At 35.2% G+C, this 21,882-nt stretch overlaps 1 protein-coding gene across 25 annotated transcripts in view; it reads right to left on the reverse strand.

Moving 5' to 3' along the window:
• Window positions 1-21,882, reverse strand: part of NRXN1 (neurexin 1) — a 1,178,968-nt gene that overhangs the window by 314,208 nt on the left and 842,878 nt on the right. For all 25 annotated transcript variants that reach the window (XM_059134785.1, XM_059134801.1, XM_059134774.1 and 22 more), the window contains one exon: window positions 13,785-13,966. In XM_059134785.1, coding sequence (XP_058990768.1) covers window positions 13,785-13,966 — 182 coding nt within the window. The remainder of the gene's footprint in view (window positions 1-13,784; window positions 13,967-21,882) is intronic.

A 21,882-nucleotide genomic window follows, 5' to 3' on the forward strand; every position in this document is an offset into this window, starting at 1 on the left:
AGTTGTTCTGCTTGTAGAAATTTATCTTCATAAAAAAATTACACATATGAAATAATCTTTCTTACAAAAATAAGGAAACTTTTATCTTTCGTAATATTAAGAATTCTGAAACAATTAAGCAAAATATCCCTCACTAGGGAATTGTTCAATAAATTGTAGGGTATGCATGCAATAGGATATTATGAAGTATATATGAGAGTATATACTCTAAAATGGAAAGATGTCCAAAATATGCTGAAATAGAATAATCAAGCTGAAAAATAATATGTATCATACAGAAATATTCTCTCTTTTTAAAGAATGTTCAGGTGTGTCAGCATGTATACAACTCTTTACATATATAGCATACATAAAAGAAAAGAAATATATATGGATATGCATAAAATTAAAGATTAGAATTTCAGACACTACATTTTAAAGATTGGTACATTACAGGCAGTTTTTGTCTTTTATTTTCATTGTATTTAAATTTTTCAAAAAAGTACTTTATGATCTAAGAAGATAAAATTTATTAAAAATGTGGGTTGTTTTCTGGAAAATAAATACAGACATAGGACAACAAATAAAATTCAACTCTCTCTGAACAACCTGTTATAAAATATTATTGGCCTTGCGGACCCAATTCTATGCATCACTAATCTATTGAATCCAGTTTATGTCTAGACAGAAGAATCAAAAAAAAAAGCATTAAATAAAAAATAGACAGTTAAATAACAGAAATACAGTCTGTTGAGGAGAAAGTTCACTGAAAGCTAGTTAATTGTGAAGTCAATGGTTAGATTATGGTCCTCCCATAATGATGAACAATATGTACATTTTAGTTTGAAATACCAAAAAACATCCCCAGCCACTTCATTTATCCAAGATTCTGCAATAAAATGATTGTCTAGCCACTGGTCTGGAATTAGGCATTGGGAGTGGGGCAGGGGCTAGAATTTACAACCCTTTTCCAAATATGAAATTTCTCTGCAATGCCTGTCCTTTAAAGAACAAATGAACTGAGTTCTGAAACCTACACGGCAGGTTCCCTGACCCCACTTCACATATAACTGCTGAAATTTCAGCCCCATTTCTCTGTGGATACTCTGTGGAAAACATAGCCTCCAAAGCCTGGCCCTTACTGCTAATTAACAGTAATGAACAGGATGGCATACTTTTCCTTTGAAGACTTCTGTCAGGAAGTTGTCCAATCAGCAAGAAATACAAGGAATAGATATGTTCCCTATCTTCCCCTTTCACTTACATGCTGAGATACACAGAGACTCTACTCAAAAAAGAAAAAAAAGAAAAAAAAAAAAAAAACTAGGTCAAGCTGTCTAGGCTTTAGGCATTAGCCTTTAGAACCTGGGGAAAGGCTCGAAGCTGCTGCGGCAGCCGGCTTCCAGAGTATTGCAGGTTATTTTTAAATTCATCTCCAGAGAAGGCCAAAAGTCTTATGGCAGTATTAGCATAGCCCAGCATTTAGGCAAGACTCAAAAAATAGCAATAACACCTATTAATTCCACCCATTAAAAGAGTTTTAATACCACGTATCATGTGTTCTGTCATGGCATGCTACTGTTACTCATTGAATTCTTGTTGAAGGACACAAAAGTTAGACCTTGTGCGCATGCTTAAGGAATCACACAATGTGATGCATAGTGAAGACTCATTGCCTTAGGATCTGTAAATTGGCCTGCACGATCATTTGAAAAAGTACCTGGGCTAGCCTGAAGTTTTCCTTTGCACAAAAGAATAAGGGGGCTTTGAAGTCAGAACTGGCTATGTGATCTGGGTCAATTATTTAAAAATTGCAGTTTGCTCATCTGTAAAATTGAGATAATAATTCATACTTCAATAGGTTAGTGTAAATATTAAATGAAAAAATTTTTATGCAAAGTGTTTAGTGTTTGCTCCATTGTAAGCACTCAATACATGCTAAATAGTATTGTTTAGTTGTTGCTTTTTTTACTAAGCAAATGAATAAGGTAAGCATGATTTTGGAGGGAAATTTTAGCCCTACTTGAGATAATTAACAGTACCTTCAAGAATTTTTTTAATATATATTAAAATCATTTGTAAAAGCTCTTTAAACAAATAATCAACTTCACCTCAATCATTTAAGCACATGTCAGAGGTTAGCACAGCAGGAGATTTAAAAAAAAAAAAAAAAGACGGTCAGATTGCCAGAGTAGCGGAGATTGATTACCCTTCAACACCATTTAATCAACTACAGTTGATTACCACTGAAGCCTGGCTTGTTTGCTTCCTTTCTCTCTGTCTCTTTTTCTTCTCTCTTTTTTTTTTTTTTCCCCTCTCTTTCTCTCCAGTTGGATTCATCTCATCTCATCAAGTCAGAATGCAGGGAAATGTATCATAGATGCTTTTATATAAATACCCAAAATAATAAAGACAGCAGATAAAAGGCATGTCTAGACTAAATCTCAGAGAAGCGACCACTTGTTTGGAATATTTGAACCTGAAAGTGGTGCTGGTTAACAGTCTAAGACAAAAGACGTTCTTCCTTCCTTCAGAGAATACCATGTGGATAATGAGACCATTTGTGATAGGCTCCAGCACGCGGGCCTCTGCCGTGAGTGTGTAAGCCTCCATAGGTTGTAAATGGGGAGTCCCAGGACAGTGTCATATGCTTTCACCATGATCCTTTGGGAGTCTACTTCATACTATGCTCCAAGGAGAGCGCTCCTCTTGTGAGTTCCTGCACTACAGTGGAAAACTACCAGCCTGAGGTGGCGGGGGTTGGGGGGGAGCACAAGCCAAAAAGAAGGGCTCTACTAACTCACACATACACATTGCTTCATCAATAAATATTATTAACATGTATTGATAAGCACTGTGCTAGTGTCTGAAAACACAGAGATATAAAGATCTACCATATACAGTCAGTGACCTTGAAGAGTTCACCATTTAATGAGCTGGGAGGACACAGAAGGAAAGACCTGTGAGCTGGTCAGTAACACAACAGCTTTAAAAACAAAGGGCTATGGTAGTACCAAGAAGGACATGATTAGTTTTACCCTAGGGACCAAGGAAAGCTTCACAAAAAAATGCAACACATGATCCAGACAAATAAAATATGCACCAGACTAAGAAGGAGAGGTGGGCAGGTAAGAGTGGGAGGAAGTAGGTATATTTCCGAGGGAGAAAGAAGCAAGCGTGAACCAAAGCTCTCTGGAAGTCTATGTTTGCTGACTGCCGGTACAGATACTTTTTTGAAAATAGAAATTTTTTTGAAAATTCTCTGCCTTTAAAAATAGGTATGCCTCCAATTCACAAGTCAGACTAATTACAAATGCTGGCTAGCTAATTACAAAATGGGTAAAACAATTAGTCAACCGGATAGCTGTCTATGTATTTATTTAACTAGAAGATGGTTTATGTAGCTGCTCTCTGGAATGCTCAGTAATTCATATGGATGATGTGTGGTATGCTAAGAGCTAAGACTGTCTCACCTTATAAAACTGGATTCAGCAGAGTCATCAGGTGTAACCTGAAGAGAGACTGCCTCCTATGCTCCTTGTCCCCCCCCACACAAGGCCCAGAGGTTAAGCACAGGGACTCAGGAGTCAGACTGTCTTGAGTTCAGATTTTGACTTTACTCAACAGATGTGTGACCTGTGCCTCCATTCCTTGTTCACCTCATGAAGATACCATTTTTTTCCTCACAGGGTTTTTCTAAGTATTGGATGGGATAGCATATGTAAACTTATATTACTTATGAGATTATTAATTGCTTTTCTCAAAAGCACCTTAAAGAGTGATTCACAGAGTTTAAAAAACCTTAATTGCACCTTTATAGAATGAAGGTTTGAAATATCAGCCTATGTCTCTATTCTTTTTTTTTTTTTTTTAAATTTATTTGACAGAGATCACAAGTAGGCAGGGGTGGGGGGTGGGGAAGCAGGCTCCCCGCTGAACAAAGAGCCCGATGCGGGGGCTCGATCCCAGGACTCTGGGATCATGACCTGAGCCAAAGGCAGAGGCCTCAACCCCCAAGCCACCCAGGCGCCCCCTATGTCTCTATTCTGTGGCTAATGCATCACGAGAACAAAATTTATTTATTAAGCTCGAAGCTATGTAAGGACAAAGCCAGGACTCACTTTACTGTGTATTTCCAGTCCCTAGAAAGCCGTTTGTGGGGAAAAATAAAATAGTAAGATTTGTTAAAGGCGTGAATTAAAGAAAGAATATGTGTGAGTTGCAGTGGAAGTAGCTGTGTCAGGAACCAGAAAATGAGCCCAGAGTATAAGTACTCAAGGCCAGCTGAGGAGTTTGTCTTTTGAGCTACTTGTACTATAGGCCAGTAGTTCTCCCAACAGAATCAGTTAAGGCGTGGTTCACCAGACACTTGCCTCAAGATACCAATCTATATAGATGCAACAAATATATTGGAAATATGCTAGTAATTAGCTCACATTTGCATCTGTAACTCACCCCAAAGAAGTTAAATAGAAACTGATCTCTCCTGAAGGAGAGGACGCCCTTGACTGCAGCAGCACTGACCTATTGCCCTAGAACATTTTCAGAATGCACATATGCAGTTTAAGTTGGCAGAACTTGTAGAACCAAAAGATTATTTCAACTTTTTTTTTTTCTCATTTGCTAAATTCTAGGCTTAAGCTGGGCTCTCGGAATATAAATGTGCACAAAAGAGATCAAAGTCCCTGCTCTCTTGATGCTTACTGCTGCTCAGCATCTCACTGTTCAACATGAATGAAGAACGGGCCATTGGAACTTAATCATTTTACTCTGAATCCAAAATTTTATACGGGTCACAAAATTGCCAACACAAACAAGGGAGAGTACAAAGACTACCAAAAAATAGTAAAAAGTATTTTGTCAATTCGTTTCCCAGACAATTGACTACGCTTTGTCCAGGAGAAGTAAAATACCAAGTGTCTGTATACACAATTTTGGTAAACAGAAACAACACTTTCTAGTGGAAAAAAAGGAGGGAGAGAGTGCCTGGGGAGCCCAGTAGGTTAAGTGTCTGCCTTCCACTCAGGACATGATCCCAGGGTCATCAGGCTCCCTGCCCAGTAGTGGGTCTGCTTCTCCCCCTCCCTCTGCCTCTCTCCCCATTCATGTTCTCTTTAAAATAAACAAATAAAGTTTTTAAAAGGGCGGGGGAAAGGAAAAAAAAGCAAGGAGTATCAGGCAAGGATCCCAGCACTCTACCCACAACTGCACCCCTTCTCTCCCCACTCTGCTACATTGTCTCAACTCCTTCCCTGCTGATGAGACTGGTTAGGGCTGGGCATGGAGTCCTTGTTCAGTCTAACAGTTTGAAACCTCCAAAATATTATGAGAAACATTTCTGGAATTTCAGATTAGGTTGGAAGAGTAATCATGGAGGAGATGTCAGATTTAATCTGTAATTTTTAGATGAGCATGTGGTTGAAAGATGGCGACTTCAGTTTTTAATGTGATAAGTTTTAGGTGTCCATAAGACATCCAGCTGGAAATGCTGAGTATAGTACTCAGAGGGCAAGTCGGAACTCAAGATGTATATTTAGAAGTGAGCAGTCTACATTACCTAGTTAATATTCAGAGCAGAATTTTAAGAATATTAAGATGGACTTATTTTCATAGACCAAAAAGGCCTAAGAGTCCATTAAATTCCAATCTTTCACCAAAGAGCTTTTCTGGTCTGCCAATCTTGTATGTCTACTCTTTATTGAGCAGAAAGTTTCAGGAGGAAGTATTTTTCTTGATAGTAAGAGCCCACCATTCAAGCGTCTTCGTGGAAGCATAGTTAAGAGCAGGATGTTCTTCCAGGGCTGGTTTGTCCACAGAAAGTTAAACAACTAGTCTCCCCGGTATCCAGAAGGGTACAGCCCACCTCTGTCTTGACCTAAGACTCCTGGGGTCTAGCATACTTCCTCCCAAAACTCCTAAAGGCAACACAAATTGGATTTCACAGCTCTGAAAGTATTTGTTTTCATCAAAATATCTTTCTCAAGCTCAGTGAACATTATCTCCAGTTCTTTCCTCCTGATTTAAAATGTAGATTATTGGGGCCCCTGGGTGGCTCAGTGGGATAAAGCCTCTGCCTTCTGCTCAGGTCATGATCCCAGGGTCCTAGGATTGAGCCCCGCATCCAGCTCTCTGCTCAGCAGGGAACCTGCTTCCTCCTCTCTCTGTCTGCCTCTCTGCCTACTTGTGATTTCTGTCAAATAAATAAATAAAATCTTTTAAAAAAATAAAATAAAATGTAGATTATTTATGCCTACTATTAACTTGAGTGTCCCCTAGTATATTCATCTAGGTCTTTTCCTTCCTTTGTTGAAATGAGCTGCCTGTGTCTACAGTGGCCCAACATCAGCTTTAATAGGATTCCATTGCCATAGTGTCACTTTCATCTTGTTTCCTGATCTGTGGCAGACATGTTTGCTATGCTGTTTGCATTTTTAAACTATTAAGTCTCTTGCATTTTGCTTATGGCTTTCAGTGTGTGTGTGTGTGTGTGTGCGCACGTGTGTGTGCGTGTGTGTGCAATAAAAGGAGTTTTCCCAATCAGTGTACAAATGACTTCTAATTCAGTATACATTCCCAAAACTGGTTCTCAACCCTCAAGCAATGTCTTCATTACTCTTTTTCCATCAATTTATATTGTGTTTAGACTTCTGCAAAGCCAGAATCCTTAATAACCTGTTTTTATATGCTTTCAGTGCTGTTTATCATTTTTTCCTCAGACATGTGGGCTCTGTCTGGATCATAAGAATAAACATATCAAATATGTTCTGAGCATGGGAGAGCTTCACTAGGTCTTCTCCTGGGAATCTCTTAATAACTATCTCAACTTCTCCTGAATTCCTAAGCTCGTATAAGATTCCAAATGCTTTCTGTTTTAAGCTACTAAATTGTGGGTAAATTTATTCCACAGAAATAGATAACTAATACAGTATAAACTGCATCAAAGGTGATCAATATTGATGTGCTGAATGAACCAAAAGAGATGTTATTTGACAGTAGGCTTTTGAAAAATAGCTACAGAAGAAATGGAAGTACTATCAGTAGTTACAAAGGACTCTTATTCTGGCAGCTTGGCTTAAGAAAAGATTTGCTAAAGCAACTTATCAGGGTCTAACAGAGAATGGATTTGAAACTATTCATTAAAATAGCTTGAGGTCCACCACAAAGTAATGGTCAAGAATAGTCATCGTTCATTGGAGCAGAAACTCTGCATAAGATTTTCTCTACCCAGGTAATGCCCCAGGCATTCGTTCAACAACTCTTCCAAGGAGATTCTAGAGCCCTAACTTTTTCCTGCTAGCTCACAAGGCTACAAAATGCTAGGGACAACCCTGAAAACACCCAACATTTGAACAGAGAAGCTGATGACTGAGCAGAATCCAGACAGTGAGATAGAAATGAGAAGAAACTATCTGGACAGAATTAGATACAGGGAAATGACAATAAGGTCATTTTTAAAAAATGGGTAAAAGGGGCCCTTGGATAGCTCAGTCAGTTAAATGTCTGGATTTCAGCTCAGGTCATGATCTCAGGGTCCTGGAATTGAGTCCTGTGTCAGGCTCTGCATTGGGTATGGAGCCTGCTTAAGATTCTCTCTCTCCCTCTCTTTCCCCTCACACACATAATCTCTCTCTCTCTCGAAAACAATAAATAAAATTTAAAATTTTTTAAAAATTAAAAATATGGATTAATAAATTTTACTGGCATAGAATAAGTATAGAACTATTGACAAATGGGCCTGAAAATTAAAATTAAGATCAGAATGTGGAGGACATTAAATATTAGTCATAGATTGTGATTTTACCTATCTATAGTTGGGAGATGTTGATGTGTTTAGTAGAGAAATCAGTGCATAAAAGAAACATTTTAGTCAATTAACCTGATGTAAGTATATAAAATGGCCCAGAAAGTATTCAAAATAGAGACCGGAAGATATGGCTGACTGAGAAGAGCACGGACTGAGGAGGTGTATGCGGAGATAGTTGCTCGGGTTCTCTCTTACTAAATCTCACTGCAATGGAATTTCAAAGGAGGAAATAATTCTAGAAATCTAAAAATCAAATTCAGAGAGATACTGATGTACCAAAGGTAACAACAGTAAATCAGAAAATTAGAAACTGAATTAACTTCCAAGAGGAAAGGATGAGAGAAGTAGTCTGTATGATGTACCTGAACACATGTGCCCAAAATAGAGACTGTTTTTTTTTTTTTTCTTTATTTATCTGACAGAGATCACAAGTAGGCAGAGAGGCAGGCAGAGAGAGAGGAGGAAGCAGGCTCCCTGCAGCGCAGAGAGCCCGATGTGGGGCTCGATCCCAGGACCCCGGGATCATGACCTGAGCCGAAGGCAGAGGCTTAACCCACTGAGCCACCCAGGTGCCCCGAGACTGTTTTAAGATATCTGGATGGCACTTAAGCTAACAGAATTATGAACATCACTTCCCCATTTTCCCCAAAGACAACCTGCATCCTTCATACCTTAGAAGCGTGAACAAGAATTTTACAACACAGAGTAAAATGACATCATTTTAGTCTTTCTTCCAAAATCCTAGCCAGAAAGGTCATGTGCTCACTAATTCATGTAAGAACCAGGAAAACAAAACCAAATGAAACATCTACTGATATGATTAACAGGGTCAAATTTAAATGTGATTTGGCAAAGTGAAACTCTTAAAATATGTGAATCTGTTGGTTAGAAAGAAAATTTCAGATGGAACATAATTTAAATTCAAGAAACTCCTGTGATAGAATAATTGGATTTTATCTTATTGATAGATGTATGCACTCATGTATAATTATTGACTTTAAAAAGATGCTTTTAAATTTAGTTTCAATAAAGCAGTATTATAAAGTATAAAATATATTAAATAATATATACTTATTAGACAAAATTTATTAAAGTAATATAAAATATAGAGATGCAGGGAAAGATGAGAAAGTGTTGACTTGTCACTGATATTGATAAGTTATTTTAGGACAAGTAATGTATTATGCTCCTAGTCTATACTGAAACCACTGATCAAAAGGTGTATTTCTAAATCAAAATCAATTAAGAGCTTGGTTTCAAAAATAAGGCTTCTGACCAGGAAAGTACAAAGAAGAAACACTTAAGGCAAATATGTACAACAATTCACTAATCAAATTTGTAATGCTCTTTCATGCTCCCAAGATGAAAGAATTTCAAAGAACACTCTTTACTCATCCTCTCCACCATGCTCCACACATTTCCTCTGGTCAGAACCACTGCACACGTTAATATTCATGGCAGTGAGTGAGCACATTTGCACTGGCTTTCTTCTGTAAGTCAAAGAGGGGTTAAGTAATCTCTAATTAATGTTGCCAGACTGATATATCCAAGACGCTTTCTCTAGAGTAGTAACACTGGTTAACATTGCTAGATATATCTTATAAATTGATTTTTAAAATAAATTAGATATTTTTGCTTATTGCTTCTAAGAATGTTTTTACTCAATATTGATTAAATACTCTTCAACATGACTACCTTAAATGTGTATAAGACCCTACAGCTTATAAGTCACTTCTTTATATTCTTTATCTTAAAAACCTATCATCTATTTATATTCTTATAAATACACAGATAAGACAGTTAAAATTGCAAGAGGAAAAAAATGGAGATGAATTCAGATAGTCATTCTGGAACAAAATCTGTCTACTATAAATAATCTAAGCTACCTCATGACCAGGATCCCACCTGGCTCATTCATTTATTCATCCAACAAATATTTATTGAAGTAATTATTAAGTTGTGAGCTCATTTATTTTTGTATCCATAGAGCCTAACATAGGCCTAGGCCTTGTTAGTTGCTCAGAAAACCTTTCTGGATAGGTTTCAAGCATGTACAGAAATGAAAGTTGAAAAGCCACACTTCTATATTATGTTTCTTATTAATCATCATTATTATCAAATTATGTTCTCTGCCATTAGACAGTTAATCTCAATTGGAAATAATGCACAGATAGGAAATGACTAGAGAACAATTCATGATAAAGTTGAGTTACAATAAATGAGATAATTACTAAGGTGAGATAATCATTCATATAGCAAAAATTCCCACCACACACTTCCTTTAAACCATCAGCTACCATAGTCAATTACTTGAAGATTCAGAAAACAACATCAACAAAATTATGTAACTTTTCAACAATACACTGTTAACTACGTACCAAGTGCTACATTTTTTTCGGTTACAATCAAGTCTTAAAAGACTTTCTCAGATATATAGAAACTAAACTACATGGGTGACTTCAACTGCACATTAACTAATAAAAAACTGACTCCCTATACGTGGCCTAAGTCCTCATATTTTCAATACATAATTCATTAATTCATTTATTACTACAGAAAATATTTATGGAGTACTTGTATTCTAGGCTCTATGCTAATTAATTGCTCCCCATTTCATGTGTTCATCTTGCCTTCATCCCTCCTAAAACCTTATAAATTTCAATAACAACACCATATGACTTCGAGGTTAACAGTAGTAGCATTAATATTAATATAATTTTAAAAATCTATAAAAACTAGGCCACCTGAATCAAAAACCATTATATTCCAAGATCCTATAGTTTTAAAGGTACAATTAATCAAAATTTAGATATGATTGTGTTTTCAAGTAAAAATCAAACATAATCATTCTGATAAAAAGGGATGATGTCAAATATTCACATCTTCATCAAAATTATGTGCCAGTCATATTTTAAAACTTAACTCACTGGAATGGCATGGTAGATTTCAGCAAGACCAGAGCACCTTTCAAGGAGTACTACCAATTTATTGGTTAATTTACTAATTAAGGGCAAAATCACAGTTCTTAAAGATTAGTACAGAGTTTAAATTTGGCTGAACTTGAGGGTTTACAGAAGTTTCCTAGCAGTTCAATGGATAATAATAACTAACTTCACAGATAAATCATATCATGCATGGTATTAATCAGGCTAATTTTTAAATCAGGTACATTCATAAACCAAAATCAAACAACACTAACAAACAAACTATAAATCTTGTTTTCCTTTCTAATATCCATTCCTGAAAGAAGCAGAAGAAATGACTTCAGGGAAATTGGGATCAACTGAAAGGTACCTAAATAATTTGATAAAACAGGGTCTGAATATTTTCAAATCTAAGTATTATTATTTAGAATACTTCTTTCACCTGCTGTTAACAACGTCGGTCCCAAGACACTTCATTCTCCTTCTCTTTTCTTCTTCCTTCCCTTCTTTTATCCTCCCAGTCCCCTTATCTCTCCCACTCCCTCTCTGCCTCCCCTCACCTTGCATTTTTAAATTTCTAACTCTTCTTTCTCTTTCTCTTCCCAGTACCCAACATTATAAGAGTTAGAGGTAAGTTTCAATAATATAAAATACAAAACAAAACAATGCTGGCCTTGTCTTAATTTTGTTTGTATGTTGAAACATGAAAAGAAATGACTTGTCTCCATATAAGCAACTTGTTGAGTCATTTATGGCTGACCACCACTTATAAGCAATGAGAGAAAAGGGAAGGAGACACGTTTTCATTGGCCAGATTTGAATTAAGACAGATACTAGTAATGGAGACAGGAGGTGTTGGGATGACCAACAAGGATATGGTTTAGTAAGCCTAGGGAACCAATATACATTTTCCATTTCCCAATGAAGTACTGGCTCTCAGACCAAGCAAAAGTCTGAGGAGAGCAAATCCAAGAGGGAGAATATATTGAGACAAACACTGAACCTAAAGTGAGTAGGTGGTCAAACCAAGAAGATTCATAAAGAAAGATGCCCTTATAGGACAATTATCAGAAATTCATGATAAGTAAAGGAGCTATGGAAGGGACTGGGCTGTTAAGGACACCTAGAAAGTCAATCCATTACATATGGAGACACTCTTAAAAGCCCATATTCGATCAAAATTGGAAAAGAAAATACCCATTCTTGTAGACTAAAACCCTCTGACCATAAAATAAACAACACTGGTTTGAGTAATTCAATAACACAGCCCCTTATGATTTGAGAGAGATCAGTGTAGAACCTTTTCTCAGGGTAAATATGTAATTGGTAATGGATCAATAAGTAATTTCTTTCAGGAGGAAAAGCTCTTGTTTTCTTTTTTATTCATTTTTTTTGAAGTAGCAAAGCTCTTAAATCAGAATGGAGTAAATACATTTAGAAAGTTGAAATTACTCTAAACAGCAAGATTCCTTGCTGTACTAGTTAAGCTTATCTCAACTGATCATTTATTTATGATGCCATAAAAATCCAGATGCTTTCAATTTTGATTGTTAGGTATTTGCTGAAAGGCAGTTGAAATTACTTTCCCAGGGTTCCCATTTGACAACTGCATTTTGAATTGAAAATTTACGATGGTTCGATAACGGTTGTGCTGAGGTGGTTTTCTTTTTTTTTGTTTTTTCTTCCTTTTCTTCTAGGGTTAGCAATGAATTCTGCTCTTATGGTCAGTGTAAACCCTTACTCAGCTAATGGAAATCTTAGAAGTCTAATAGAAAGCTAAGATTAAGAAAATAAATGAATAAAATTTTGAGAATTAAGACACATTAGAAGTCCGTGATCATGTATTGTGGTGTTTGATAGTTTTCCTAACCATTTCAGATGAATGCCTGAAGGCCAGTTTCTAAGAGAAAAGAACATGCTGACCTAATCAAATTGTCTTCTGAAGCATGGTGCTGGAAAAGAGAGAACTTATAGGGATAGACAAAAGCAAAATAAAATAAATTTACATAATCACGAGATAAAAGATATACTATATCTTTTGGATAAAAAGGGAAATGGAGAGACTTAAATATTTTTGAAACCTTCTAGAAATTACAGGTATTCAATTAAGAACTATGATGACAAGAGCCCATTAGAGTTTTTGAATATGTGACATTCTCCTATGGTTACTTTTATATATCAGGAAAATATTAATATTGCTTAACAAGGCAAGGCTGCATGTACTTCTGCACAAATATCGCTATAAAACAAAATGAAGAATTATAACTATACAAATTAGTAACTCTTTGAATGCAGATATATAAGGCAGAGTCTCCAAGCTATAGTCAGTTATGGCAACTTTAAAAGGTTTTTTAAAAAGTGTTTTTTTCCTTTGCACCAAAAAAAAAAAAAAAAAAAAAAAGTCTTTTTTTTTTTTGGTTTTTAATTTGCTATCTATGATATGCTGACAAAAATTTTATAATAGGCTTAGAGCTTGGGTAAAAAGGAATCATCCAGGATATAAATGCTAAAACTCCATTTTATTTTCATCATACTTATATATCAAAATGAGTATAAGTTGGCATAGAAACAATCTTTTCACCATTTTCTTTTCTACCCCTAATTACCCTTGAAGTTCCCTTTTCTCCCATCCATTGCATGTTAACTTTAGATAATTATTTTCTCAAGTGAGGAAAGGAATAAGGATGCTGGGTTTGGATCTTTTGATGTTACCAGTATTACAACCTCATGATTCCAGTCAGTTGGAACAGTATTAACTAGACAATAACTCAGCTTTTTAACTTGGCATTTGCCTAAAGTCACTGAAAACATACCAAAGTCAATCTTTGCGAATAGAGAGTTGAGAGGAATTCACACTTAACAACAAAAAATATATTTTCTAATGTAAAGAACATTTTTAGCAGAAGCAGTTGGACTAAGGTCTTATTACTTCTTAAGTGTATTTCTATTTTCTGTACCGAAGTGCTGGTTGCTGGGGAGGAGAAATTTCCAAAAGGCAGAATTATAAGGTATTTATAATAATAATAATAAAACTAAAGTAAAAAATAAAAGCTGAATCTTATTTTTAAAGTACTTACTATATGCAGCTCTAAGTAGTCACCCAGGCCAGAAGAACTGTCCACTCGCACCAATACAGCTTCTTTTTGAACAGTGCTAAACCCTATGGCCAGTCTGTCTGCTCGTGTACTTGGCCGGTCATTAGGAGGCCACTTATATGTGATTTGTCCACCACCTTTGCTAAAGATATACGTCGTCCCAGCTGGAAAACAAAAAAAACCAAAACCAATTAGTCTAAATACATCAGGTACACAACGTCCCTGTATTTGTTACATTGACATATCAACAAATGATTAAATTTATACTATGGCAAAAATGAAAAACAAACATGAAACTATGGCAAAAACAGAGAACAAATCACAGTTTCAACCCATGCTCAAGAAAAAGAACAGAGGGTTTTTACAAGAAATATCAAAGCAGTGCTTTTAATATTCCCATTAAGCCTACCAGCAGGTGTTTCAGAACAAATGGGGGATTACTACTTTTTCATTGAGATGGACACGCATGGAACCAAATGGGGTTTTATTTCTCCCCGCCAGTTTTTTAGAAATAGTTTGGTAGGAAACACTGACTTTGGCTGCTTCCAAAAGGAGGAGAAACATCTATCAACTTGCTTTGGAAACAAGAGTTGCACATGCATGTGACAGGGTCATACAGCACAGTGAAGCAAGTCACAACTACACTACCAACCAACTTTAATGGGGAAAGGGTCTATTCACATATGACAGATGATAACTAACGGATAAAGAGTTGTTATGTCAGGAAAATACAGATAATAGATCTCATCAACCAAAGTGAGATCTTATTTAACAAGCAATATCTAGTAGCTGTCAAGCTATCTAGGGTCACAAAAAGACCCACTTTTTTCTTCAAAACTGAATGCTAGTCTTACAGTACTAAGAATACCAGACTTATTTGGTGAGTGTTCAAATTTTACTTTATGATGTTTATGTCAGCAAATTATTCATCTTACTTTAAAAATAATTTTCTTTCAAACAAGTTTACTAAGCATCCAATGCATTTAAGTCCTATCTCATTGCACCACAACAAAATCTATCTCACTGAATACAACAAAATGGAATTTTTAAGTCGGAATATTGGAAGAGACAAGTGAAGATATATATGTTTATATAGGGAGAGAAAGAGAGGAGAAAAGACCTTTTCCACACGAAAAGGGACCACAGTATATTTGCAAAGTTATCCCAGGAGTGGATGTCGTTAGGATATAATTTATAAAGGGTAATTTAGCCTTTCAATAACAAAGGATGCCAATACATATATATTATGTTCTAACTATGTGCCAAACATGGTAAGGAAAGTGGTAAGAGTAAATATTAAAATTTAGGCCACAAAACATCTTGGGTTTATAGAAAAATAGCTCTACCAAGAGTAAGGCTTATATGTAAAAGGTGTGTGTGTGGCAAGGATGTTTAAAGACTTCTACACATTATATTTCTACCATTACCAAGTTTACCAATTGAATGAAGTGGACTTGATGTCATATTTTAGTATATTTAATTAAATAGCTGATAATACTTTGTTTTTTCTTTTTGTATTTTGGAGCCAACTGCCCTTTGCTTTCTGTCTGAAACATTTCCACAGGCCTTTCAGAAACTCCCAAGACCTCTGCAATATGCCTCCTGCCTGACTGGTTCAGAAGACCTTGGTACCAGGACAGCAGAAACATGTCAGGATAATAATAATATAAACGTGATAAAATAGAATCTTGTTAGAATGCAACAGTAGAGAGTGTGTGGATTCTCTATTAATTTTTTTTGGATACTGATGCATAAAGGAGTTTATCTCTCTCATGTGAAAATACTTAAGTTGTACTTCAAAGGCATCAGTCAATATGCAAGTAAAGAACATTCAGAATATAGAGATTTGTGTATCAGAAATACAGGATCCTCCAGGACCATTATGTTCTACATCATCAGAAGCTTGTTACTCAGCATATTAATGAGCAAGAACCATTTGATAAATATTTTTCAGCTTGGTCATTTTCTCCAGATGATTAACTATTAAATGTTTCACTAAAACCTATATTGATAAAAATCGGACAAGAACATATAAAAGTGAGATTTTCTTTAACAGGAGACTGTGGTGGTGACCTCTGAGTGTAGATACTTGATTACTTTTATTTTGCACCATTTAATTAACTTTGTTCTCTAGTGCCTATGCAGTTCCTATGAATTAAGACAAATATTCAAAACTTGAGATGCTGCATAATAATGTAAAACATCTTGAAGAATACAGATTTTTCCAGAATCACCAGAAGAAGGTAGTGGTGTAAAGCAAAATATCTTACTTTACATAGTGGTTCTTGATATTAAAAATATCACTTTCCCAACAATTTTTCATTGCTTTTCTACTTCTGTATAGAAAGTAGGGGAAGCAATAGTCCCATGTTACATTTAAGGAAATTTAAAGATCGATTTGTTATCTAAAGTTGCAACCTTAGTTAAGTGGCCAAACTGGTGGGAAACCTAGTATCCAGACTCCTACTCCTGAACTTTTTTTTTTTTTTATTACAGAAATGTTTCTGTTATCATAACAAGAAAGTCAAGAAAAAGTTAATTGGATGTGTCAGTCTGAATTTATCAAGGCCAACTGTTATCATATTCTAATGTCTCATATCCATAAAGTGACATTTGCACCTCATGATCATATACTGTCCTTTCATCTCACAATGCTTTTAAAAAAAGAAAAATAACATGTAAATGTGAAATGACATAACATTTAATATATGTAGATTCACATTTAGTTTAGGGTGTACTTCCCAAAACTTATGGAACTATGAAAGTTTCTAGCTGCTCAGTTGCAAAATGTGAGGATAACAATTTAAAGGTTTTTATTTTCAGTAAGGTAAATGTCACAATACAGACATCATTACTCAAGATTTGATTTCATCTCATATTTCAGTAAGTGCTAAGACTTGGCAACTAGCATACTATTAACTACTCTGTCTTCCTTAAAATGACCTTCCAGTTCTTTAAGTTTTACCAAAACAAAGCAAAAACAATTGTACTACTTCATGCCAAGCAATGCAATTATTTGTAGCATCCTTTTTCTCCAGATATATCTGGAAAGCAATTTCTCTTGCCTCTTCTTCTATATGCACAATAGTGGATTATACTGTTCTCATCAGCATAATTTCATAATAAGTAAGAAAATTAGATGTCCAGTTCCTCCCCTGCCCCTCTCTCCCTACCTCTATAAGCATCTTGGATTTCTTTAAAGAAAAAAAAAATCATATCACACTCTACAAAATTCCCTAAGTTCTTAAATCCCCTTTCTATCAAGACAGAAAATTACAGTGTATTCTATTCTAGTAATCTTATATGACAGTACCCCCACAATAAAATACGGTGGGTCAAATGACTGAAGTTTTAAATCTACTTCATTTAGCATGTATTTTTCTGAAGGATATGATGTGCTCACGATATAGCAGATAGCTAAAAAATTAAGAATGTAGGCTCTGAGCAGACCTGGGTTCAAATTCCAACTGAATCATTTACAAGCAACAATGACTTTGACCAACCTATTTATTCTAAGTCTTGGACATGCATCTGAAAAAAATGAGGATATGAACACTACCTACCTCACAGAGTTTTTGCCAAAATTAAATGAGATATCATACAGTAAGTAACACTTTAGTCTAATTCCTGGAATATGGTAAGTGCCCAGTAAATTTTACAGAGAAGAGTTGGTGCGTGTGATGGAAATGTGTGTGTGTGTGTGTGTGTATGAATAGATTAAAAATACATAATAACAACAAAATTATAAAATAAACACTGCAACATTTTTGTCTTATTTCAATATAAGTTTGGAAAACTTTGAGTCATTTCAAAGTTGTGTGAATACCAAATATTTTGAAGAAATGACTTTCCTCCATCCCAGTTCTTATTAAACGTTTCAGTATTTCATTCCTTGGATTAGCAATTTTTCCACATAAACCCATTATATTATTATTTACATCACTAGTAGTTGACAACAAGAAGGATATTAAATTGCATCACATGGTAGCCTTCATGAGAAAAAGAATATGAGTTCATCATCATAAAATACCTAGCATAGTAAGATTTATAGCATGATGCAAAAAAATTCACTCTGACTATTAAATAAAGGAGTAAGTCTAAACAAAATGAACGGCCATCTAGCTTTCTTATTTTATTTTCATAGAAACATGTTTTACTGTATGTGAATTCAATGTGCAGCAACAGTATATATCAGTCACCGTACCAAGTGTTTTAGGGACATAGAAAAGCACACAAAGAAATGTGTCACCTTTATTATTTATGCATGGTTCTATATGACAATCACTGACACATCAGTGCCATGACTACTAATGGATTTATTGCAAATTAACCTCAACATCCATCACATCACATCACTGAATGTATGGATGACTCAAACTTAAAGTGGTTTTCAGCAATCTCCACATTTAAGTCGTGCAGAAAATCTATATTAATGCAAATTCATTAACAGGACTAGCTTCATCAGATGCAAGTGTATCTGTGTCAACATACTTTACACTGCAATAAATGTCTGTAAAAACTATACATGGGCTCTCATTTCTAATGTCTGAACTGCCTGTGATGTTATAACAAGAAATATTTTTAGCTTTTATTTAATATCTATTTACATTAAGGTCTCTCTCCCCTCCTTGGCTTATTGCCAACCATCTCTTCCCTAAATGTGCCCACTACAGCCTCATTTGTTTCTGCAAAAGTTGTTCCCCCAAGTGGACTGAACCTTCCTGAAAAACAAAAACAATCGGAATGCATGATGGGTTGCTCTGCATCCTTGCTCTCTGAACAAGAATAACTTCTAAATAGATTACTTTCTAAGTCATAAGTATGTGAAAAAAAGGTTTCTTTCTGAAAGCCCATAATTCTGCAAATATCACTGTGTAGCCAACATGAAACATCCAGGCCATTATAATTTTATTAAGTATAACAGGAATATAACACTTTTTTCCCATTAAAGTTTGCCAGGTAGTCAGATGGCTTTAAAATAAAACAATTATAAGAGGAGCTTTTATAACCTTGAGAACAGGTTATTGTTAAATTTAAATTTTCTGAACAATTTCTACCTATAGAGGCATTCTTTTGAGTAAAATTCATAGAAAGCAAAAACAATGAGAAGGTTAATTTCTATGACAAAAAGAGAAAACAAAAGTTTTCAACCACAGTAAAATTTCTAAAGCGGTGAAACTTAAAAAAATAATAAATCTTAATAAACTCACATGTACACAAAATCAACAACTTACTGCAGTTTAAGTTCCTGTAAATTCTTTGCAAGATCACAAAGAATTATTTTGTGAAATTGAGCACTAATTGTTTCACAATAGGAACATTAACAACCCAGGAAAGGTGGGCATTATAACTAGGAGAGATGAATGGAATAAGTAAGTAATATGTAGTAAGAGTTCCTCCCCATAATAGGTAATGAATGCTAAACTGAAAAGTAGTAACAACAATAAGTGACTCTGAGAAGTAAGAGACAGCCCTCAATGCTACTATTCATCTAAGGATGAACAAATAATAGGGAAAGAAAATGAAAATAAAGAGTATATATCATACTTTGAGCCTCTTTATGGAAGACACAGACTTGGTAGAATTGACAAATGCACTACAACTGGCTAAAGAGAAAGAAAATGACTTTTTTTTTTAACCTATGTCTTTAAGAAAGAAGATAAGTCCTTAATAAAAGAAACACAGCAAGAAACATGAACTATCACTGAAATGGCTTCCATACTGGCCCTGCAGTCTGCATCAGACCAGAACGGAGAAACCCAAGAAGAGTTTAATTCCCAAACAACAAAAGCCTTTTCAAAGCAAATCATAGCAACATCCAAGATAGAACAACAGGAGGCTTCTCTCATACTGCAAATCACACGTTCCATCAGAATCCTAGACTCTTAAGAATTAAGGTAATTTTTTGAGTTTTTTGTTAAGACAGTTTGCTGACTATTATTTAAATTTCATGCAAACTGAGAAAGATGGGAAAAGTCAAAATTATGAGCATCTGTTTTGTTTGTTTTTTGTCTGGTGAAATTTCCCAGAGTGACACAATACAGGGTCACTGCACACCTATCACTCTATTAAACACCAACCATGAATTCAGTTCGGGCTCTTGCATAGAGATTCTTGCACCCTATACAAATCAGAGATACTGCTAGACTCTCAGGGTCTCCAAGGTCTCACTAGGTATTAACAATTAATGTCTCCCAAACTTTCCCCAGGAGCAAAGAAGGCTGAATCACTGAGATTCTACAGTCAACTTAGGAGATGTGCAAGCATCTCTTGGAATTCTCTCCACTAAGTTGGCCTCTACGATATTTGGCTCTGGTTCAGCCAAGATACCATTTTAAAATAAAAAGTGGCATGTGCTTATTCAACAAGAAACTTTAATCAAAATATAACTATCTAGAAGATGGAACAGCAAAAAGCTATCACGATTCCTATAAGGTCGGGAATTACTATTCTCCAAGATAATTTCAACAGTAATTATGCACTTCAATAAGAAAGTAAGGAAATTTTCCTTTTCCCTACTGGCCCCAAACTTTTCTCTTAATAAAAATCTTTTTCTAATAAATATTCCATATTTTTCTATAGTCTATATTTTCTGTAATAAAAATTCTATATTCTGTGATCTTGGGAAGAACAACATATTTAAAAATGCATCAGACATATTTCTCATTTTGATATTTGACATTTTCATATTTTGACATTTATGGAAAGAGTATGCTACATGAAAAAATGTATTCATTTTTTTAAAAAACAAGTGGGTTCCTCTTTAATAACTGAAGTAATTCTTTAGCATATAAGTGGATTCATGGCTGACCTACTCTGTCCATATCTTAGACATTTATTCAGGAATACCACAAATAATACACAGATTATGCATTGCACAATCAAAAAGACAGCATTCATATAAGAGATATGAATGGTATTCACTGGTCTTGTGTGAAGTTTTGACTCCGTATCTCAATCACTGAAGCCAAGTGTCATCACTGGCTAAGTTATTCTATTTTTCTGTCTTATAAGGAAATTAACTGAAACAAGAAAAATTCTTAAGCTGACTTACCCACTGGTTGTGTGATAATTGCCAATTACGTCAATGAAGCTAAGAATATAAAACTTAAAACACACAGCTCTTTTCTCCAAACAGGTAGGACCATTAAAGTTAAATAGCAGGGCAGGATAGTTTATGAGAGATATCAGATAAATGGTATTCACCCACGTCACCTAGTTTTTTTTTTTTTTTAAGATATTATTTATTTATTTGACAGAGAGAGATCACAAGTAGGCAGAGAGGCAGGCAGACAGAGAGAGAGAGGAGGAAGCAGGCTCCCTGCTGAGCAGAGAGCCCCGATGCGGGACTCAATTCCAGGATCCCGAGATCATGACCTGAGCTGAAGGCAACGGCTTAACCCACTGAGCCACCCAGGCGCCCCCCCTAGTTTGGATTTTTAAGAAATCTTTGAAAAGGTGAAAATATTAAAGGTACTGATTAATGTTAACTTTTTTTTAAAAAGAGCATAAAATGATAATAGATCAAAGACATAGAAGTAGTTGAATATTTTGAGATAATTTTCAAGCCAGTAAATACTGTTTTTGAAAATCTATGCAATAAATAATACTTCACTTAGTGATTCCTTTGCAATATGCTTTCTTTAAAAAGCTATTTGTTATTTCCCTCTTTAAACATATCACTTAGAAAATATTCCCTCTAGGAACAGTTGAGTTCAATAGTTTGAGTGGCTCAACCTTGTTCCAAGATCAAATTTTAAGTCCTGGAAACGTAAAAGGCTCTTGGGATCTAAGTTCTCTTGTTGAAAAGAAAAACAAGTAAGTGGTATTCTTTCTGCCCATCAGATTAGGAAAAAACTTCATAAAGATAGGAAAGTGATCTAAAGTTAAAAATAAAACCAAGCGAAGGAATCCCACAACCAATAACCTAAGGACATCAAATGCTTATGTCTTGCCTTCTGAAACTAGACTCGCTCCAGCAGTGAGCGAGCTTTATTAAAAAGTCTCTTACAAGTAATTCAGTAATCAATTTGCATTAGAGCTATAGACAACAGGGATGGGAGAGAAGAAACCACACCTT

This window comes from Mustela lutreola, chromosome 9, assembly GCF_030435805.1.
Source record: "Mustela lutreola isolate mMusLut2 chromosome 9, mMusLut2.pri, whole genome shotgun sequence".
Taxonomy (NCBI): Eukaryota; Metazoa; Chordata; class Mammalia; order Carnivora; family Mustelidae; genus Mustela; species Mustela lutreola.